Here is a 17,424-nt window from a genome sequence, read left to right as displayed (position 1 = left end):
TTTTTGGGAATCCTGCCCATGCAAGACGTGTGGATTTTCCAGTGCATTGGGTGGGTTATTTGGTGTTTGGTTTTGTTTTCTCAGTTGATTTTGGTTTGCATTTGTATTTGTTTCCATCTTGTAACATTTTGGACCTGTTCAGAGATGGGCAGAGGACAACCTGAAGGGGGTATTTTGAAAAAGCCCCCACTTGGCTGCATTTTAGGAAGATGGATGAACCCCCTGGGGAACAGCTACCAGGGAGAACTGAATTAAGCATTGTAATCAAGGGTAGCTGTCATGGAACACTGAATTATAACACACAGTGTTACAATTAATGCTGTTTTTAAGATGGGAGCCAAAGTGGGATGAGGTTTGCACTTTGCAGAACCACCTGGAGCAGCAGAAAGATTGTGGTGTGAATCCAACCCTCTTGGACCCATTGGTGTTAGCCTTTGAAAAGGAGACTCAAGGGAAGCAGTTAAAATGTTGTTGTTCAACGAGGAAAAAATTGTTCTAAACATCTCCCTGATAAGGAGGACAACTTAGACCTCATGGTTGGGTGGGGGAACAGATAATCAAGATGCAGAAACCAATCTTGCAAGGGAACTGGCACGTGAAGAGGCAGATTTAGCACGTCTAGAAGAAAAGGTAGAATGTGTCAGAGAGAGAAGAGAAATTGCAGTCTGGTTGCAGGAAGAACTAGAGCTAGACAAGGAGGGGTGGTTGTGGACCCCCCTCTGTGAGATAACCCAAACTAAAAGGCAAAAGCATTCAAAATTATGATTTAAAACCCAGGATCTGGACTAGAAAGATATCGATGCCAAGTTAGAGGTGTTGTTTGATAGTATGGAGAAAGAAATGATTATTAAAACTAGGAGGAGGTTTTTGGAAGAGCAGATTTTGATGGGTAACATACAGAGTATGCTGGACATTAAAGTGGTTCACAGTATTAGATTTGAAAAATGCCTTTCTCTGTATCCCTTTGAGTTCTGAAAGTCAAGAAGTTTTTTCTTTCGAGTGGGAAAACCCAAACACGGGGAGGAAAAACCCGCTGGCTTGAATGGTCCCCCTGTGGTGTGTGTGGGGTGGGGGTTTAAAAGAGCCCTGCAATATTTGGAAATCAACTGGCAAAAGAACCGGAGGACTGGAGAAATCAACACCCTGGTGGAGCCTTAGTACAGTAGGTGGATGACATTTTGATAGCCCCTGAAACCAAAGAGCAGCGCTGGGATCTGTGGCACTACTGAATTCCCTGGCACTGAGTGGATACAGGGCTGCTGCTAAAGTTGCTGTACGAGCTCTTGAAGACAGCTCAGAAGGACTGTAAATGAGCTAATTAATATGTGTTAAGGAAGCCAGAATTTCTAATGAATATGTAGACAGGATGTGGAATAGAAAGCCCTGTTCATCTGTCATTCCATTAGAGGAGCTCTCCTCCAAACCTCCAGCAGGCTGAATAAAGAAAAATACCTTTTTTAACATCTACAAATTGGTGTAAAAAAGTTTGTTGTTTTTCAATAACTGAGGGCTTTTTTTCTATATTTTTTATTATTATTATTATTATTTGTTTGTTTGTGGGTCTTTGTTTCGATTTATTTTGGTTTGTTTTTTTTTCCTGTTCTGTACTGGCTGATGGGTCACGTGCTACTTGGTGCTTCAGATTTAAACTTTCAGAATTAAAATGACGTTTTCCAGAGAAAGTTGAGCACTTTTTATGTGTTTCTTCCTGCTTGACTGTTATCCCCTGTATAGTGTAACACTGTGATATTTAGGCATTAGTTTCAGGTAGTTTTATTATAAGTGATTTATAAATAGCAAGGTGTGACACTGAAAGAAATGTGAAGACAGACACTGAAGTGTCTGAACTGTGTGCTCTGAAAATTTCCTACAACTGCCTCTTTTTAACTGTTCTGCAGAACTCCCACTTGTTTCTCATCCCATATCACTCTTACTCTTTCATTTATCCAGGTTCACTAAAGCCTTTGAGCTCCTGGACATTTGTGTGAACCAGGTATAAGATATCAAGACTGGGAAGAAACAGAACAGCTCTTTATTATAATTATTTGTCTTTCACACAGTTTGTTTGGTTGGTTGAGTTTTGTTTGTTTTTGCTACAGAAGGGTCACTGAGCTGAGGTTCTGGGAGCAGATTCTCTTTCTCAGTCCATTCACTGTTCTGCTGGACATCTCTGCTCACTGCTGGACTGTGAAGTTCTGGTGAGTACAAACCTTCAGGGAGGCAAAATGCAGAACACCTGCAGTCTTCCATCCAAGGAGCTGTTCATCTAAACACCATTTATAAGCTGTCTCTTATAAGCACAGATGATTCAGAACACATTTTTTAAAGTTACCAAAATCAGGTGAGAGGCTTAATTTTGGAATTAACAAAACATGGTAGACTATTAAGTTGGAAGTATGAAAAAATTGACATTTAGGCCTCTGGACATTGCACATTTCCAGTCTCTGAGCGAGAGGAGAACTAGAGAAAGGGGATCTTCACAATTTATTCATTTTCTAACGAGACCTTGAGGACTAGAAATGGGAATAAGAAAAAGACTTTTTATATGGGCAAAACCTGAAACTGTTCTGGGCTCGTTCCTGAACTGCTGTGCAGCAAATACACAACTCAGCTTCGTGTGATGCAGAATTGATTCTGTCAAATATCTTGATTCTTCTACCTCCCTCTTACTGATAAATAACATGACTGAAGGGTCATGTCCAAGATGCCCTGGTGGGTCACACAAGCCCACTCTGTCTGTGCTCACGTGTGGGTACAACCGTGCTGTGCTTGGCTTCGGGAGATGTTGGGCGGGTGTGTTTTGACCACTCCAAAAAAATTAATATATTAACAGTGTCAGTCGGTTCTTTGTCCTGAAAATATTCTGCCCCATTTAGTAACTTAATCAGTTGGAGGAACCATATAATCCTGATTACAGAATTATTCTTTTCCCTTCAGAGAAAACAGCTATTGTCCAGCATCACCTGAAAAACACGTTCTCAGTTCGCTTCATTAACATCTTCATGCAATGACGAATCAAAATAAGAGCCTTGGGCAGTGCTTGTGGCTCTGGGCTCAGTTCTGACAATTAAGCCTCGCCTAGACAGGCACGTGTGGTACAAACTGATGGGCCAGCACAGGGGGGAAATTGTTTTCTGCACCACGTGTTGGATCTGTTCAATTAACACCAAAAATGTCTGTTTAATCAAATTACTCTTTAACGTGGTTTGAAAAGTGATAAAAAAATCTGGTTTGGTATTGAAAGATATGAAATGAAAATTTCTATAAACGTACAAACCTTTATGAAATCAGGGTGAGCACGAGGAAAAAGAGAAATCCTGCCTAATTATAATAACAGGGTGATTTGTTAAAAATGGTGACTGTTGAAAGATTCCAAAGATGCTTTAAAATGTATGAGTGGAAAATGGGAAATTCCCTTTCATACAGTAGGACACCTGCAACTGTTACTGTTGTCCAAAGAAATATCACAGGATTAAAACTGATACAAATATATTAATGTATTTCTCTTTTATCTCCAGCCAGTGAATAAAATTTGAGATCATGTGAAAGATTCAGTCTCATTTTGCCATCTAGTAGCAACGCTTTGGATTGCTGAGATACATTTCAGAAAAGCAAGAGGGTGTTAGATAGGAGGATAAGAGCTACAAATTTCTTGGAATAATCAGTTATTGGTCAATATATTCAAAAGCTTAATTACATTTTATAGCAGCAGTGCACAAATAGGCACATTGCTAATGTGGATTTCCACTTGAAGGTACCATTTTTGAAGGTTATCCAGGTGTGTTTCTTCATGTATTTATGAATCTGGATCACTAGTGATTTATTTTTTCCTTGTGGATGTGAATCAGTAATTTCACTTCCCACTTTTTCTTGGATTTTTACCAAGATGGTGGTGTAGCCAAACAGCTTATCTTTAGAAATATAAAGGTAGAACAACTTGAGGCAGATTGGCTGGACAAGCCATTTTTTTCTCCCTAAGAAGAAAGGACAAAACTTCTAAACTTTTTTATTATTATTCTTATTATTATTATTATAACTATAATTTTGTATTCAATTTACATTTCTTTGGTGTGATTTCTTTGGTGTGTCTGTACTTCAAGGTTTGTAGTATTATTTTTTTCCTCTTCCCATAGTTCTGTGAGATATTAGTCATTATCTGGACCTCCAAGATCCTATGGCACTGCTCCTTCATGTTTTTCTCTGAAGAAAAGCAGGAATAATAAAGCAGTCTGAAGACTTTTGGGATCACACTGATCTGCACCGTCCTTATGTCTCCTTCCAAAGTGAATCCTACAGGCTCTTTGTTGATCTCTCCTCGTTGCAAGAGCTTTGAGAGCTGATCTGTTTCTTGCAGGAGCTCAGTAAGGAAACACAAAAGCTGCTCTGGATCGTGCACTGTGGAATGTCAGAGAAGATGCAGAGCCCGTCCAAGCGGCAATATGGAATAATTCAGTACAGCCCAGCAAGTGACAGTGTTGTGAAGGGTTTGGAATTGTTCTTTGAGGTCCTGGACAGTGGCACTGAATTCACCTGCTAGAAATAAATAAGGCTACTACACTGTCCCTGAAGATGAGGGTAACCCAGGTTCTTGTTAATAGATCCCTTGGGTCGGATTAGAGTGAAACAGCACTGAACTGTTAACATATATAAACTGTTAAATATATAAATATATATATTTATTTATTTATAAATACATATAGAGAAAGTTTATTTTAGAACAGTGGAAAGCAGGTACGTAGCCATTGTGGTTGTTAGCTATAGTAATGCAGCAATATAAAAACATAAAAATAACATGTAAGAAAATGTATAAGGAAAACGAAAAGGGGGGAGAAGAGTAGAAAGATCTCACCTCATGTGAGAAAGACCACGAAACACAGAGTTCGGCTGGTTAATTTACGTTTGGATTTAAGTGGCGGGGAGTTTTGCACTGCCCCTCACTTGGCAGCACTTATGGCCCATCAGAAGGGATGAATACTAACAGCCCTATTGTAAACGTGAACTTCCCGCGTGAGTGCGGCCTTTCTGGGAGGTTCGGAGATCATCGGCGCGATAAAACTGTCCCAGCTCTCAGGTTCGCCTCCACAATCGGCCGGTTTGTTTGGAGTAATTAACGTTAACATTTCGGTGTCTCACACACACACCTGCGCTCTTAATCCCCGTTTTATAATGCAGTGGAGATTTAGGCCAATGCACTCTCCTGCGCATCGGGAAATTTTTTGAACGATTTCTTCATAGCAGAGGTTTCTGACCCGCCAAAATTAGTCTGTCTTAGAAGGTACTGGAAGAAGCAGCAAGAAGCCTTCCGGCTGTCAGTGTGAATGGTTTCAAACCCGGAGTATCTTTTTGGGACATTGTTATCTGGGGTCTAATAACTGGGCTAGATGATCTTGAAGGTCTCTTCCAACCCTCATGATTCTGTTATGACAGTTCGGTGGTGCTGCTGTACCTCTTGCAGCAATTCCTTGCCTTCCCTTACCCCCCGCCTTGAATTGCCTTGAGTACGAGCAGGAAAGGTAGGCAAGACAAAGGAGGGGAAGGCAGGGAAAGGCATGGGGGAAGGGAGGGATAGGGAAGGCACGACCCTCGACGGAAAACGTGAGCGCTGCCCGCGGGTCGCCGAGGCCCGTCCGGGGTGGAGCGGAGCGGGAGGGCGGTGCTGTGACCCCTCGGACGGCAGTCCAGGCGGAGCGCAGCGGCGGGAACCGCGGGACGAGCGGCGACGATGCAGGCGAGGGTGAGCGCCGGCGGGGCGGCCCGGGGACCGCGGCGGGCGGGAAGAGCGGGGTGCGGGCACAGCTCACCCCGGGGAGACCCTTCCCGGGGGAACGGAGCCCCCGAGCCCCGGCTGGGAGCTCAGGGGGGACGACGCCAGTCCCAGTCCCAGAGTGACCGCGTCCCGCACCTTCCCCCGGGGGCAGCCGGTGCGGGCGGGGAGCGGGGCAGCCCCGTTATCACCGCGTGCTGGGGGGATGGAGAGCGGGTCCTGCCTCTCCCCGCAGCCCCCCGGGCCGGGACAGGGGGGTCCCTGTGCTGGGACGCCTGGCGGGAGCCACAGAGCCGGGCCACGAAGCTCCCCGCGGGGTAGCGGGGCTGGTCGTTCATCCGCCTTTCACCGCGTGTCGCGCCGGTGTGGGTCCTCACCCTCATCCGAAGGTGGTTTCTGGTCTTCAGGAAAGGTGAAACCCCTTGGACAGGGAGAGGTGCCGCGACCTGGTGGCATTCACCGTTAGCAAGTGATCCTTTCCATCAATCCTTTCCCATTATATATCTGATAAAGGCCAGTTCCTAATGCTAGTAAGAGATCATTGAGTTTATTCTGGTTGCTGGGTAAACAGCATCCCTGCTGTTTAATACCAGTCACATCTGTCCTTGATGGTTTTGGGCAGGTGAGGGGCCATCCGTGACGGTGTAGGATGTAGACAGGAACGGTGAGCAGACGGGTTTAATTGAAATATTACCCTGCTTTGATAATTCCACTCGTTTGAGGGACCGTGAAGGATTAAATAGCACTTGTTGCTTGCTGAAATATTTGTGGCATAGGGTCCAGTCTAATCAGGAACCTGGGAAGAGCATTGTGAGGTTTAAGTTAGTTTTTGTTGTGCCAATATATATTAGCCCACTTACCCTCCACCACTACTTCCCTTTCATATTTTGTTTTAATATTGGAAACTGAGCAAGTACATTTCCCATTCTTTGCTTGGAGGTTGTGTTTCACATATTATGGTTATATTACCCTCCGCCAAATTCATGCTATTAGGGGGAGCTCCTAAAAAGTAAAATAATACAAGTCTGGGTGGGATTGGCCCAGAGAGGTTACCCCATTAAAAAGAAGGGGAAATCCTATGTTTTGTACCACTGCTGTCAGGAGTTTCCCAAGCAAGTGGGCCACAAGGTTTAGTCAGGCTCAGGGGCGCCGTTCCAATTTGGGGTAATTTTATCATAACACGTTGTCCTGGCTGCAATGCTGTCAGATGTTCCCCTTTAATGGAAGGAGGAGCACCTGATGCAGGTTTTGGAAAGATGGCTCAGCTCCCAGGGCTCCCTGCGACTCCACACCGATGATTTAGTTGCTGGAGTGCTCTGGAAAGTCGAAATCCTGCGCTCGGTCGCATGTAGCTTAAGGCTCTTTTTCAATAGCGCGTTGGCCCTTTCTGTGATTCCATTTGACTGGGGGCAATATGGGATGTAGGATATCCACTGAATTCCTTTCCTGAATTCATCCCGCTCCTGGCCTGTCCGTGTACCTCTTTCCATGAGAAATGTGAGCCATTATCACTCGGGATGGAATCGGGAGACCTGATAACCAAGATGACAGTGCCCACCCTGGCCTTTTGGGTACCACAAGCAGGCCAGAGACTCCTCCTCCTGAGAGGGTGTATTGTGTCCTGCAGAGGGCCTGAGTGGCCCCATGGAATCCAGATCTAGGGTGATATAATAGTAATGCTAATCTACACTGAGGACATTCTGCAAGAACAGTTTCACAAGTTTTCCAGTTTTCCTGTTTAGGGGCCACTGATGCCCAAAAAGGCAGATAAAAAGAAAACTGTTTAAAGGCAGAATTTTGAGCCCATAAACAGCAGGTATTTATTTGCGACATCGGGGCAGCTTCCAGCTCAGGCTGGACAAAAAGCTCCGAAGTGGTTCAGTAAAAACAAGCAATTTATGCAGTTTCTAATCGTGATTACAACATAATCATATGCATATTCATATAATTGCATTATTAGATTACAATATTCATAGCAGGTGGAGTCGGGGCGGAGATTGAGGCGTGGTCTCTATTTTGAGGAATATTATGGTGGGAGTTCCTGCCTGCCTTCATCCTGGGGTCTGCATTTTACTCATCTTCCTCGGGTGACATCCGGGACCTTTTGTTCTATCCATTGTTCTCGTGTCCTGATCGTCCAGGCTTGAGGAAACCCTTGGCTCTAGGCCTACTTTACCTATTCAAATGTCTACCTTGGCTCCTCTGGATGAGATTGATGTGTGTTGAGTTCTTTGTCTGGTGTTTGTTGTGGTTCCTTTAAGGTCTAATGCCCTTAGTACAGGACACAGCCTTACAGCTTACAGTAAACGAAATACAGGGGGTAAGGGGGGCTCTTATGGGTTTACAGTAAAAGTGTTTCCATTAACCCTTCCTGTTTCACCACCCTTTGCTCTGTGCAGCAAAATAAATGGCTTCTTCATCAGTGTGACCAAGTTTCTGATGTAAACATTCTCCCAGTTGATGCCATTTCTGATTTAGGGAGTCTTCTGTCTTTATCTCCCTGATTTTAGTTAATCCACCAACCCTTTGATTCCAGTTTATGGCTGGTTTGTTATCCTTGGCGTGGGATTTAACCCATCCTATCTTGAACAGTGTTTTCCTGGCTATATTCGAAAGTAATTGCCAGTTTTAATTCCCAATTTAGGGATTCCCATTGGCAGAGCCACTGTGTGGCACCAGCCCAAACAGCACAGGAGCCCACAGAGGTCGTCTTTGCTCCATTCTGATGTTAGAAAAGCTACTCTTAACCCTCCTACTCCTACCTTCACCTTCTTCTCTTGTTTGTTTGTGTTGATGTTTAGTGAAACAGCCTTGTATTGTCATTTACCCTTTTTGCTCAGGCATCAGTGAACCAAATATTTCTGTTGGCCTCCCCTCAGTGAGGGGAGGTGCACCTGAAACTGGTGAGGATTTAGCAGGTTGTTGTAATGCCAGTGGATGTGCATTTATAGCCATTTGTAATTTAGAAACTTTAGGAGGTCCTTCTGTTAATTCCATTCCTTCTGCAACTGCCATTAGGTAGGAATTCCATTTCCTGACTGTAGAGTTTTGTGCAACTCCTTCCAGGGGAGCAGAGCCCTTTAAAATATATTCCAGCCAGTTAAATTGTCCTCTGGTTTGTACAGGCTGTTCCTGGTATATTTTTCTAAGCTTGTTTCCCTGCTTGGACTAGAGCAGAAGGTCTCTTTTTCCATCAGAATATCTCTGAATTTAGGATTTAGACTTATTCCATGCTTTTGTAAATAGTCAGTGACATCACTTACCATCCAGCTATCTGTTTGTTGTGAATAAGTGTTTTAAGGTTGCTTAAAGAATCACTAGGAAAGGTTCTGGCAAAGACAGGTTTGATGTAATCTAAATTTAATATAAAACAGCACGACAAAGTTCTTTGGCAACATTCATTCTGCTACTTACCAGGTGGTTAAAGGACACCAAGAAAAAGCAAACAAAAATTCAAAATCAATCAATCCAAACCAAAATAACCCCAAAAATTATCTATGTGGAGCCTGAGTATAGGGAGAAAATGATAGAAAAGGGTAAGGATGAAAAGGAATGTGGAGGACCCTGCTGTTGAGTCCCAAGATTTAAAGTAGGCCCCTGTGGTCCAGGAGAGCTCAAAGGGTCTCACTTTGGACCACTGTTTATAGGGTCAACAGAAAATGGGCTTTAGTCATAGGAATTTTCCAGTTTGGCCCCAATTCAGGTCGCTATCCTTCTTTGGAAGTTTGATAACAAAAATATTATTCCATTTCAGTTTTTACTGAGGCAAGAAAAAAATGTTTCCAAGTTTCCAAGGCTGTTTGTTAGACAGCCCCAGTTCCTGGGAACAGTCAGTGTTTCTGATAAGCTCAAAAGGAGCTTATCCCAGGTGCTGTTTGTCAAGGCCAAGGCCTAATGAACATTTCTCAGACCATAGTGTGTCGTAGTGTGGTGTCTCCTTAATGTTCTCAGAAGCCTGAGGGGATGTTGGTAGAAGAGAGTTGGCTTTCTGGGGTCCCAGTCTGCCTGGGATTTCGCAGAAACACAGAATCATGGAATGGTTTGCATTGGAAGGGACCTTAAAGCTCATCTCATTCCACCCCCTCCCAAGGGCAGGGACACCTTCCACTAGCCCAGGTTGCTCCAAGCCCTGTCAAACCTGTCTTTGAACACTTCCAGGGCTGGGGCACCCACAGCTTCTCTGCGCAACCTGTGCCAAGACCTCCCCACCCTCACAGGGAAGAATTTCTTCCTAATATCCAATGTAACCTACTCTCTTTCAGTTTTAATCTGCTATGATACAGTGGGTTACCTCGGCTCTGTGCACCAGCCCCCTCTTGCAGCACCAGCTGCTCCCTGTGTGGCTTCCCAAGCCCTTGCAGGGCTGGAGGGAGCTGTTGGTGACCTTGGGGTCTAACGAAGTTGCTGGACTGACTCCTGCGGAGCGGGCTGGGACAGTGAGCAGAGGGGTTCGTTTTCTCCACCACATGCTGGCAGGCGCCAGGCTGGCTGGTTCCCTCCTGGGCTTGCCGTGCTCCCAGCTGGGAGGCTGGAAACATTTCACTTCTCACACTCACCTCCCTCCTCAGAAGTGGGCCAGCAGCATCAACGAGGACAGCAAGACGTCCCTGCTCGCCTGGGAGAAGGAGACGGGCGTCAAGCTGGTGCAGATCAATGGGCAGAGGCGCTACGGGGGACCCCCCCCAGGTACGTGAGGGGGCAGCTGGCACCCCGTGGGCACGGCAGCTCTGCTCACGGGGTGCCCCCCGGCTGTGTGCCCGCAGGCTGGGTAGGTCCCCCGCCGCCCGTCGGCACCGAGGTGTACATCGGGAAGCTGCCGCAGGACCTGTACGAGGACGTCCTGATCCCGCTCTTCCAGAGCGTGGGGAAGCTCTACGAGTTCCGCCTCATGATGACCTTCAGCGGGCTCAACCGGGGCTTCGCCTACGCCCGCTACAGCAACTACCGCGGCGCCAGAAACGCCATCGCCACCTTCAACAACTACGAGGTGCGCCAGGGCTGGGCCATCATGGTGTGCCGGAGCACGCAGAAGCGCGAGCTGAGCGTGGACGGCCTGGACACCTCGGTGAGCCAGCGGGACCTGGAGGCCATACTGCAGAGGGCCACCCAGGGCGTCCTCAGCGTCACCCTGCACACCAGCCCCCACCAGGAACAGGCCAAGCTCGCTGTGCTCAAGTACAGCACGCACCAGACCGCTACCCTGGCCAAGAAAGCCCTGATGCAAGGTGAGTGGTGCCCCTGCTGGGGATGGGCTTCCTGGTGTCCCTAAGGAAGGGCTGACCCCACCTCCAGGCGTGGCTGCCTGGTGACTTCAGCACTGAGACACCCCTTGTGCCCTGTGGGATGCCAGCTGCTCTTGGTGTGGTTGATCCCTTGGATCCACAAGTCCTAGTGGTGGTGGGATGAAGAGGCTGCTGGAGGTCTTCAGAAAGTTGCCTGCTCAGAACAGGAACATCACCAGTGCCATTCCAGGGCATCCAGAGTGTTGACCAAGTTATTAAACCCTCCCAATGGAGCTACCCAATCCCTCAGTGTCCCTTAAACCCTCCTGATAGAGCTGCCCTACCCTTCAGTGCCCCTTAAGCCCTCCTGATGGAGCTGCCCAATCCCTCAGTGCCCCTTAAGCCCTCCTGATAGAGCTGCCCTACCCCTCCCATGATTGCACTGGGACACTTTTCCCAGACATCCAGCTGGGACCTCGGACCTCCAAAGTCCTGTTTTGTACCCGTTTGTACCCCAACTGAGAAGCATTTGGCTTTGGCATCTTGCACCTCCTCCCTAAAGCCAGGCTGCCCCTAAAATCCTGGGGATCCCTGCAGCGGATGCTGGAGGGCAGGTGAGCATGTCCTGTCTCTCGCAGGGAACCTGAGGCTCAGGGGATCAGAGATAAAGGTGGAGTGGCTGCACTCTGACCTGAAGCAGAAGCTGCAGCTGTCGGAGGAGACGCCACCGTCCAGCCAGGTGCAGGAGGACAAGAGCCTGGCAGTGCCCAAGCCACTGGCCCCGCCTCCAGCGGCGGAGAACGCGGTGGACCAGCTGAACACCCTGTGCAGGAGGCAGCGCCTGGGGACGCCCGTGTTCTTCACCAAGTGCCTCCAGGCGAACCCCAACGGGTGGCTGCTGTTCCAGTACCAGGTGGTGATCCCGGGGTACCCCATGCCCGTCAGTGGGTTCACGTGGGTCCGGCAGGACGGGCAGGGCCAGAGCAGGCACGAGGAGGCCAAGGCTGCAGTGGCACCACATGTGCTCCATGTGTTAGGTGAGCCCTTGGTGAGTCCTCTCGTGGTGTCTGTGCCAACCCCCCACCTTTCCCAATGTCCTGCGTGTCTCCTGGGAGTGTGGACTGGGGGGGGCCCAACCTGGCAGGCAGGGCTGAAACACTGCCTACCCCCTCCCTGCTGGATGGGCCCCTGCTGGCTCTGAGCTCTGGGTGGGATTTCTGGTTGGAAGCAGAGGGTGCAAGAGGAGGGTTTGGGGCGAGAGCAGAGCCTGACGCTCCCCTCTCCACTGCAGGGTCCCAGCTGATGTAAGGAGCTGCTCTGCCAGAGCCACGACTGAGCCAGCCGGAGTCATCAGCTGTGGTGCTGCCAGCGGTGCCCAAGGCCTGCCAGGCCCTCGGCCCTGTTCCAGTGTTTCTTTAGGCTTGTTTGCATTGGTTTTGGAGCCAGCTCTGGAGGATCAGGCCTGCTGTCCTGGTCCAGGGCAGCTGCCCTGTCCCCAGGTGGCTTCTGCATTGTTTTTGGGATGTTGGCTTTCTTGCCCGGTTTGTCTTGTTGTAAACTGGCTTATGTTGAGGTAGAGAAGCCCAGTGCATGTCCTGGAGGAGCAGTAGCTGCTTGGAGAGGCTTCTGCATTGTTTTGGGGATGTTGGCTTTCTTGCCCAGTTTGTCTTGTTGTAAACTGGTTTATGTTGAGGTAGAGAAGCCCAGTGCATGTCCTGGAGGAGCAGTAGCTGCTTGGAGAGGCTGCCAGTGTTGGATGCCAGCAGGGTGGAGGTGTGGACAAGATGGGCCACCCACAGGGACCATCGTGGTGCCCACGGATGTTCCGTGGGCTGGGGGAGCTGCCGTCCAAGGAAGAGAGTGCCTCCAGGTTGCTTGCCGTTGCACCATGTCCAGGAAGCAGCCGTGGTCGTTCCCGGCTGTCCATAAATGATTTGTCAGGACTGATAGGTCCAGACGTGTGTTGGTCGTTTGGGATTAAAGAATTCTTGGAAGTACCAGCTGTGTCACACCATCTCTTCCTCCCACATCCTCGGCTCCCTGCCTGTCCAGCATCCCTTGGTGCTCTCCCCCCACATCAGCAAGGGCAGGGAAAAGGACAGGGATTTGGAGCCTCCACAGCCTGGTGGGCTGCTCATCAAACCAGAGAGGGTCTCCTTACACCCCCAGTTTGGGAGGGGTCCCCCAGTACTGCTGCAGTCCTGGTACATAGACAGGGGTCTCCGGGCAGGATTCCACCTCCCCTCTCAGTGGGATGGGACAGGTGGCTGCCAAGGGTCCTGATTCCCCCTGGAATCCCTCCAAGGCCCCACTGACTGCAGGATGGGTGCAGTGATGGTGGGGACAGACCAGTCCCTGGAGCCTCTCCTGAATTCCCAGCCCAGCTCCACAGGCGGGTGGATCCCGAACGGGGCACGAGGGTGGTGGAAGAAGCAGGACACGATGGCCCCGTGCTGCTTCTCCCCGGCCCAGGAGTGACAATGGGGGCCTGTGTCCCAGGGTGGGTCTCACAGCTGTCCCAGGGTGAGTTCTGTGTGTCCTGGGGGTCCTTTGTCCATCCTGGAGGGTTCTATATCCATCCTGGGGGACTCTGTCCTTTCTTGAGGGTCCGTGTCTGTGCCGGGGGTCCTGAATCGTCCAGGTCACCCTGTTACACAGAACTAACATTCAGTGGAAAGCTGAGAGAATTGGTCAGGAGGCCCAACAGATCCCTGGGGCTCTGTGGCAGCCTTAAGTAACAAATTGTAACCCTTTTTGAATAATTTGTATATCCTGGCTGATAGGGTAGTAGCTGTACCCCCTGTGGATCCAGGGCCATATTCCAGCACGGCACTAAAGCAATGCCTGTTCCTACGTTGGCGTTAACGAGTTTCGTTTCTGCACCTCTGGCCTCGTTCAGTCCCCTCCCAGCAGGTGCAGCCTCAGCTGCAGTTCAGATGCCAGTTCTGGGGGTGGTCCTGGTCCCTCTGCCCCCAACCCTCCCCACTCATGGCACATTGCGATGCACTTCTGGACCCACCAAGTCCCTTTGGCAGCACCCAAGTTCCATCCTCCTTTCTCTTGGAGATCCCCAGGATCCTCCAAGAGCCTCCTGGTGCACCCTTAGGTGCCTGTTTGTACTCCCTGGAGGTCCATCTGGCCCTCCTGGGGCAGGACCCTCACCTGCTGAGGCAGAGTCAAACCACGGGCACAAGGCACTGGGAAGAGAAAGGCATTGAGTTTATTTGTAACAGAAACAATGTCTAAATTAATTAAGAAGGGCTAATTGACGGCCTGGGACAACAGGGCAGGAAAGGCATGGACCTGTTTTGCCCAGCCCAGGCACTCCAGGACCCCATGTAAGCCTGTCCCTCGTGAGAAATGTCCTGCCTCCCCTCACCCGACATCCCAGGAGCCCCAAATATACCAGCAAAGCCCAGAATTACCCTCCCTCCCCCCGAGCTGCATCCCCACCAGGGACCCCCAACCATATCCCTCCATTTCAGATCCACCCCATCCACCAGGGATAGGGATCTTCTATCATGCCACTTTCCCCCCAAGCCCCCTCCACTAGGGATCCTCAGCCATGTCCCCCATCCCTGGATCACCCACACCAGGGACCCTATGGTGACCCCTTCCCCCGACTCACTCCCACTAGGGACCCCCAACCACCTCCCCCCACCTCAGAGCCCCCCCATCCACCCAGCCCTGTCCCCCGCCCCCGTACATCAGAGGCCCCTCATCCACCAGAGACCCCCATCATGACCTGTGAAAAATTGAGGAACTGATTTTATTCCAAGCAAATTAAAATGAACAGAGGGTACTAACAAAAGAACTATTTCTGTATATTTACTAACTTATAGGCGTACCGTGGAGACTGTAAGGTGAAGAGTCCTATCTGCACCTCTCACCAGGGAATCTTTCGCAGCCGAGAACAAATTATGAATAAAAATGTATTCCTCTGTGCCATGTGGATACACAGAGAGACCCTCCATGCCTTGCAATGTGAGGATGATGCAAGGCCCCCCTGTACGAGCCCAGGGGAGGTATGTTACAACCAGCCAAAAGATAACACCCACTTCCAAAGCAGAGAAATTACCCAACCCCTCTGAATCCCATCCCATTGCACACCTCCAAATCCCATCCCACCCCCTTCCCATCCTATCCCCATCCCATCCCACCCCCCACAATCCCTCTCCATCCCATCCCACCCCATCTCCATCCTACCCCCTTCCCTTCCTATTCCACTCCCCAAAATCCCTCCCCATTCCACACCATCTCTGTTCCACCCCATCCCATCCCTCTCCATCCCATCCCACCCCGTCTCTCCGCTCCCCCTGACCTGATGACCCCGTCCAGAGACCCCACACACACGATGCTGTCCCTGATGGGCACCATGCAGTCGATGGACTCTGCCCTCAGCGCGAAGCGGTCGCCGGCGGCCCCAAACCCGTCCCAGTTGAAGAGGTAAATGGTGCCCTCACTGGAGCCACACGCCACTTTCCTGCCCCTCTGGGCACGACGGAGGGCAGTGAGACAGAACAAGAAACTCAGAGCATGGACATGCATCCACGGGATCCTGCTCTGCGTCAGGGGGCAGCGCCAACCTTCAGCAGCACCACGGACGTCAGGTCCCCGTTCTGCGGCTCCAAGAGCAGCTCAAAGCGCCGCCTCTTCACGTTGTACATGCCCAGGGTGCCATCCCCGCTGCGGAAGGGACACCCTGTGAGCAGGGGACACGGCACAGGGCGCTGCCCCCAGTGGGCACGGGGAGCCCGACCCCAGGTACCTGGCGGTGAGCAGGATCTTCCCGTTGCCATCCACGGCCGTGGCACTGATGTATTCCTCCTGCTGCCGGGCCTCACACCTTCACCGCCCCGCCGTCATCGCCCGCGCCAAACACGTGCTGGTCGATGGGCAGCACACAGTTGAGGGCCGAGCTGCAGAGAGCCCACGGTCATGGATCATGTTATAAGTTACTTTTTCTCTGGAATTTTGAAGACGGCAAAAATACCTGCAGGACAAAGAAATATAGCAAGAGATTTTTACTGCAATGCTGGGTACCCATTTCCAGTACTGGGTGCACCTTTGAATCAAACAAAGAGCACACTGCTGTTTGAAAACCGCGCTTTTTGTACCCTTTGATATCAGTTGTTGAATATTCATTTTACTGTCCGCTTGTTGCCTTAAAAGGTAATTTCTCTGCTTTGGAAGTGGGTGTTATCTTTTGGCTGGTTGTAACATACCTCCCCTGGGCTCGTACAGGGGGGTCTTGCATCATCCTCACATTGCAAGGCATGGAGGGTCTCTCTGTGTATCCACATGGCACAGAGGAATACATTTTTATTCATAATTTGTTCCCTGTTCTCGGTGGCGAAAGATTCCCTGGGGAGAGGTCCAGATAGGACTCTTCACCTTACAGTCTCCACGGTACGCCTATAAGTTAGTAAATATACAGAAATAGTTCTTTTGTTAGTACCCTCTGTTCATTTTAATTTGCTTGGAATAAAATCAGTTCCTCAATTTTTCACAGATCATATAGCGGGATAACGGCTCCCGGAGCACGGGGAACAGCGCTCCGGGCTCTGCCTGCCCGGGAAGGGAAGGGATGAGCCGCCTGTGCGGACTTACCCGTGGGCTTTGGGGAAGCGCGTTTCCAGCCGTCCCTCCTCCACCGTCAGGATGTGGATGGACTTGTCCTTGGACACGGTGAAAAGCTCTGGGGAGCCGCGTCAGCGCCCCCAGCCCCGCCGTGCCCCCCGGAGCCGCCCCCCGCACTCACTCTGCCCGTCCTGGGAGAGCACCACGTCCCGGCACGACTTGAGGTGACGGCCCGAGGACCAGAGCTGCCGGTTCTCCCCCTCGGTGCAGGAGTACGAGTACCTGCGGGCACGGGGAGCGCTCGCCGGGGCCCGCGGGCAGTGCCCAGGGCCGGGAGCCCTCCCCACGCCCCCGGCCCCACTCACAGGTACACATCGCCATCCACGTCCCCCGCGGCGAGCAGCGGCCGCTCCGGGTGCAGGGCGATGGCGTTGCCCGTGGCCTCGAAGCAGATGTCCTCGGGGGTGTCCCGCACCCGCGGCTCCCGCGCCGCCGGCTCCTCCGAGGAGTCCCCGGGGCAGCGGGGCCGTGGGACCGGGGCCGTGGGGCTCGGGGGCATCGGGGTCCCGCAGCCCCACGCGCGCTCACCTCCTCCACGGTGGCCGCCCTGGCACCCTGTGATTTGCCTGTCCACGCCCGTCGTTTGCATAACACCGACCCTTTGTTTATGTAGGACCGCCTGCATTCCTCCAGCGCTGCGTGGAGCGGCCCCGGCCCGCCGGGACTGCGGGGTATCACCGGTTCAGGGGCTCACCAGGTCGGGGTATCGCCGGTATTGCCCCAAGAGTGCCTGGCAGGTGGAAAAGAACTCCTGGCATCCCTGCTGCCCCAAGCCCAGCCCAGGCACCTTTTCCTGCC

General features: G+C 50.7%; 2 protein-coding genes across 2 annotated transcripts; one reads left to right on the top strand and one right to left on the bottom strand.

The window, feature by feature from the left end:
- Nucleotides 1-10,230: 10,230 nt before the first annotated feature.
- DND1 (DND microRNA-mediated repression inhibitor 1) lies at nucleotides 10,231-12,340 on the top strand. Its single transcript, XM_050312459.1, has 4 exons — nucleotides 10,231-10,450; nucleotides 10,528-10,989; nucleotides 11,625-12,023; nucleotides 12,278-12,340. Exons 1-4 carry the CDS (start codon nucleotides 10,231-10,233, stop codon nucleotides 12,292-12,294), a joined length of 1,098 nt encoding a protein of 365 aa, XP_050168416.1. The 3' UTR covers nucleotides 12,295-12,340.
- Nucleotides 12,341-14,088: 1,748 nt separating this feature from the next.
- WDR55 (WD repeat domain 55) lies at nucleotides 14,089-17,149 on the bottom strand. Its single transcript, XM_050312458.1, is given in 8 exon segments — nucleotides 14,089-14,183; nucleotides 15,285-15,477; nucleotides 15,573-15,672; nucleotides 15,755-15,829; nucleotides 15,831-15,905; nucleotides 16,597-16,684; nucleotides 16,748-16,848; nucleotides 16,932-17,149. Coding segments are annotated over 8 exon segments (921 nt in total). The 5' UTR covers nucleotides 17,126-17,149.
- Between the last annotated feature and the right edge of the window lie 275 nt (nucleotides 17,150-17,424).

This window comes from Myiozetetes cayanensis, unplaced genomic scaffold (assembly GCF_022539395.1).
Source record: "Myiozetetes cayanensis isolate MyiCay16 unplaced genomic scaffold, myiCay2020 scf17, whole genome shotgun sequence".
Lineage (NCBI taxonomy): Eukaryota > Metazoa > Chordata > Aves > Passeriformes > Tyrannidae > Myiozetetes > Myiozetetes cayanensis.
The sequence above is the reverse complement of the archived record's forward strand: the minus strand, read 5'-3'. Positions and strand labels throughout refer to the sequence as shown.

Coding starts and splice junctions, on each gene's coding strand:
- DND1 (XM_050312459.1), top strand. CDS start 10,231: ATGCTGGCAGGCGCCAGGCTGGCTGGTTCCCTCCTGGGCTTGCCGTGC. Junction 10,451..10,527: donor CTACGGGGGACCCCCCCCAG/GTACGTGAGGGG, acceptor GTGTGCCCGCAG/GCTGGGTAGGTCCCCCGCCG. Junction 10,990..11,624: donor CAAGAAAGCCCTGATGCAAG/GTGAGTGGTGCC, acceptor TGTCTCTCGCAG/GGAACCTGAGGCTCAGGGGA.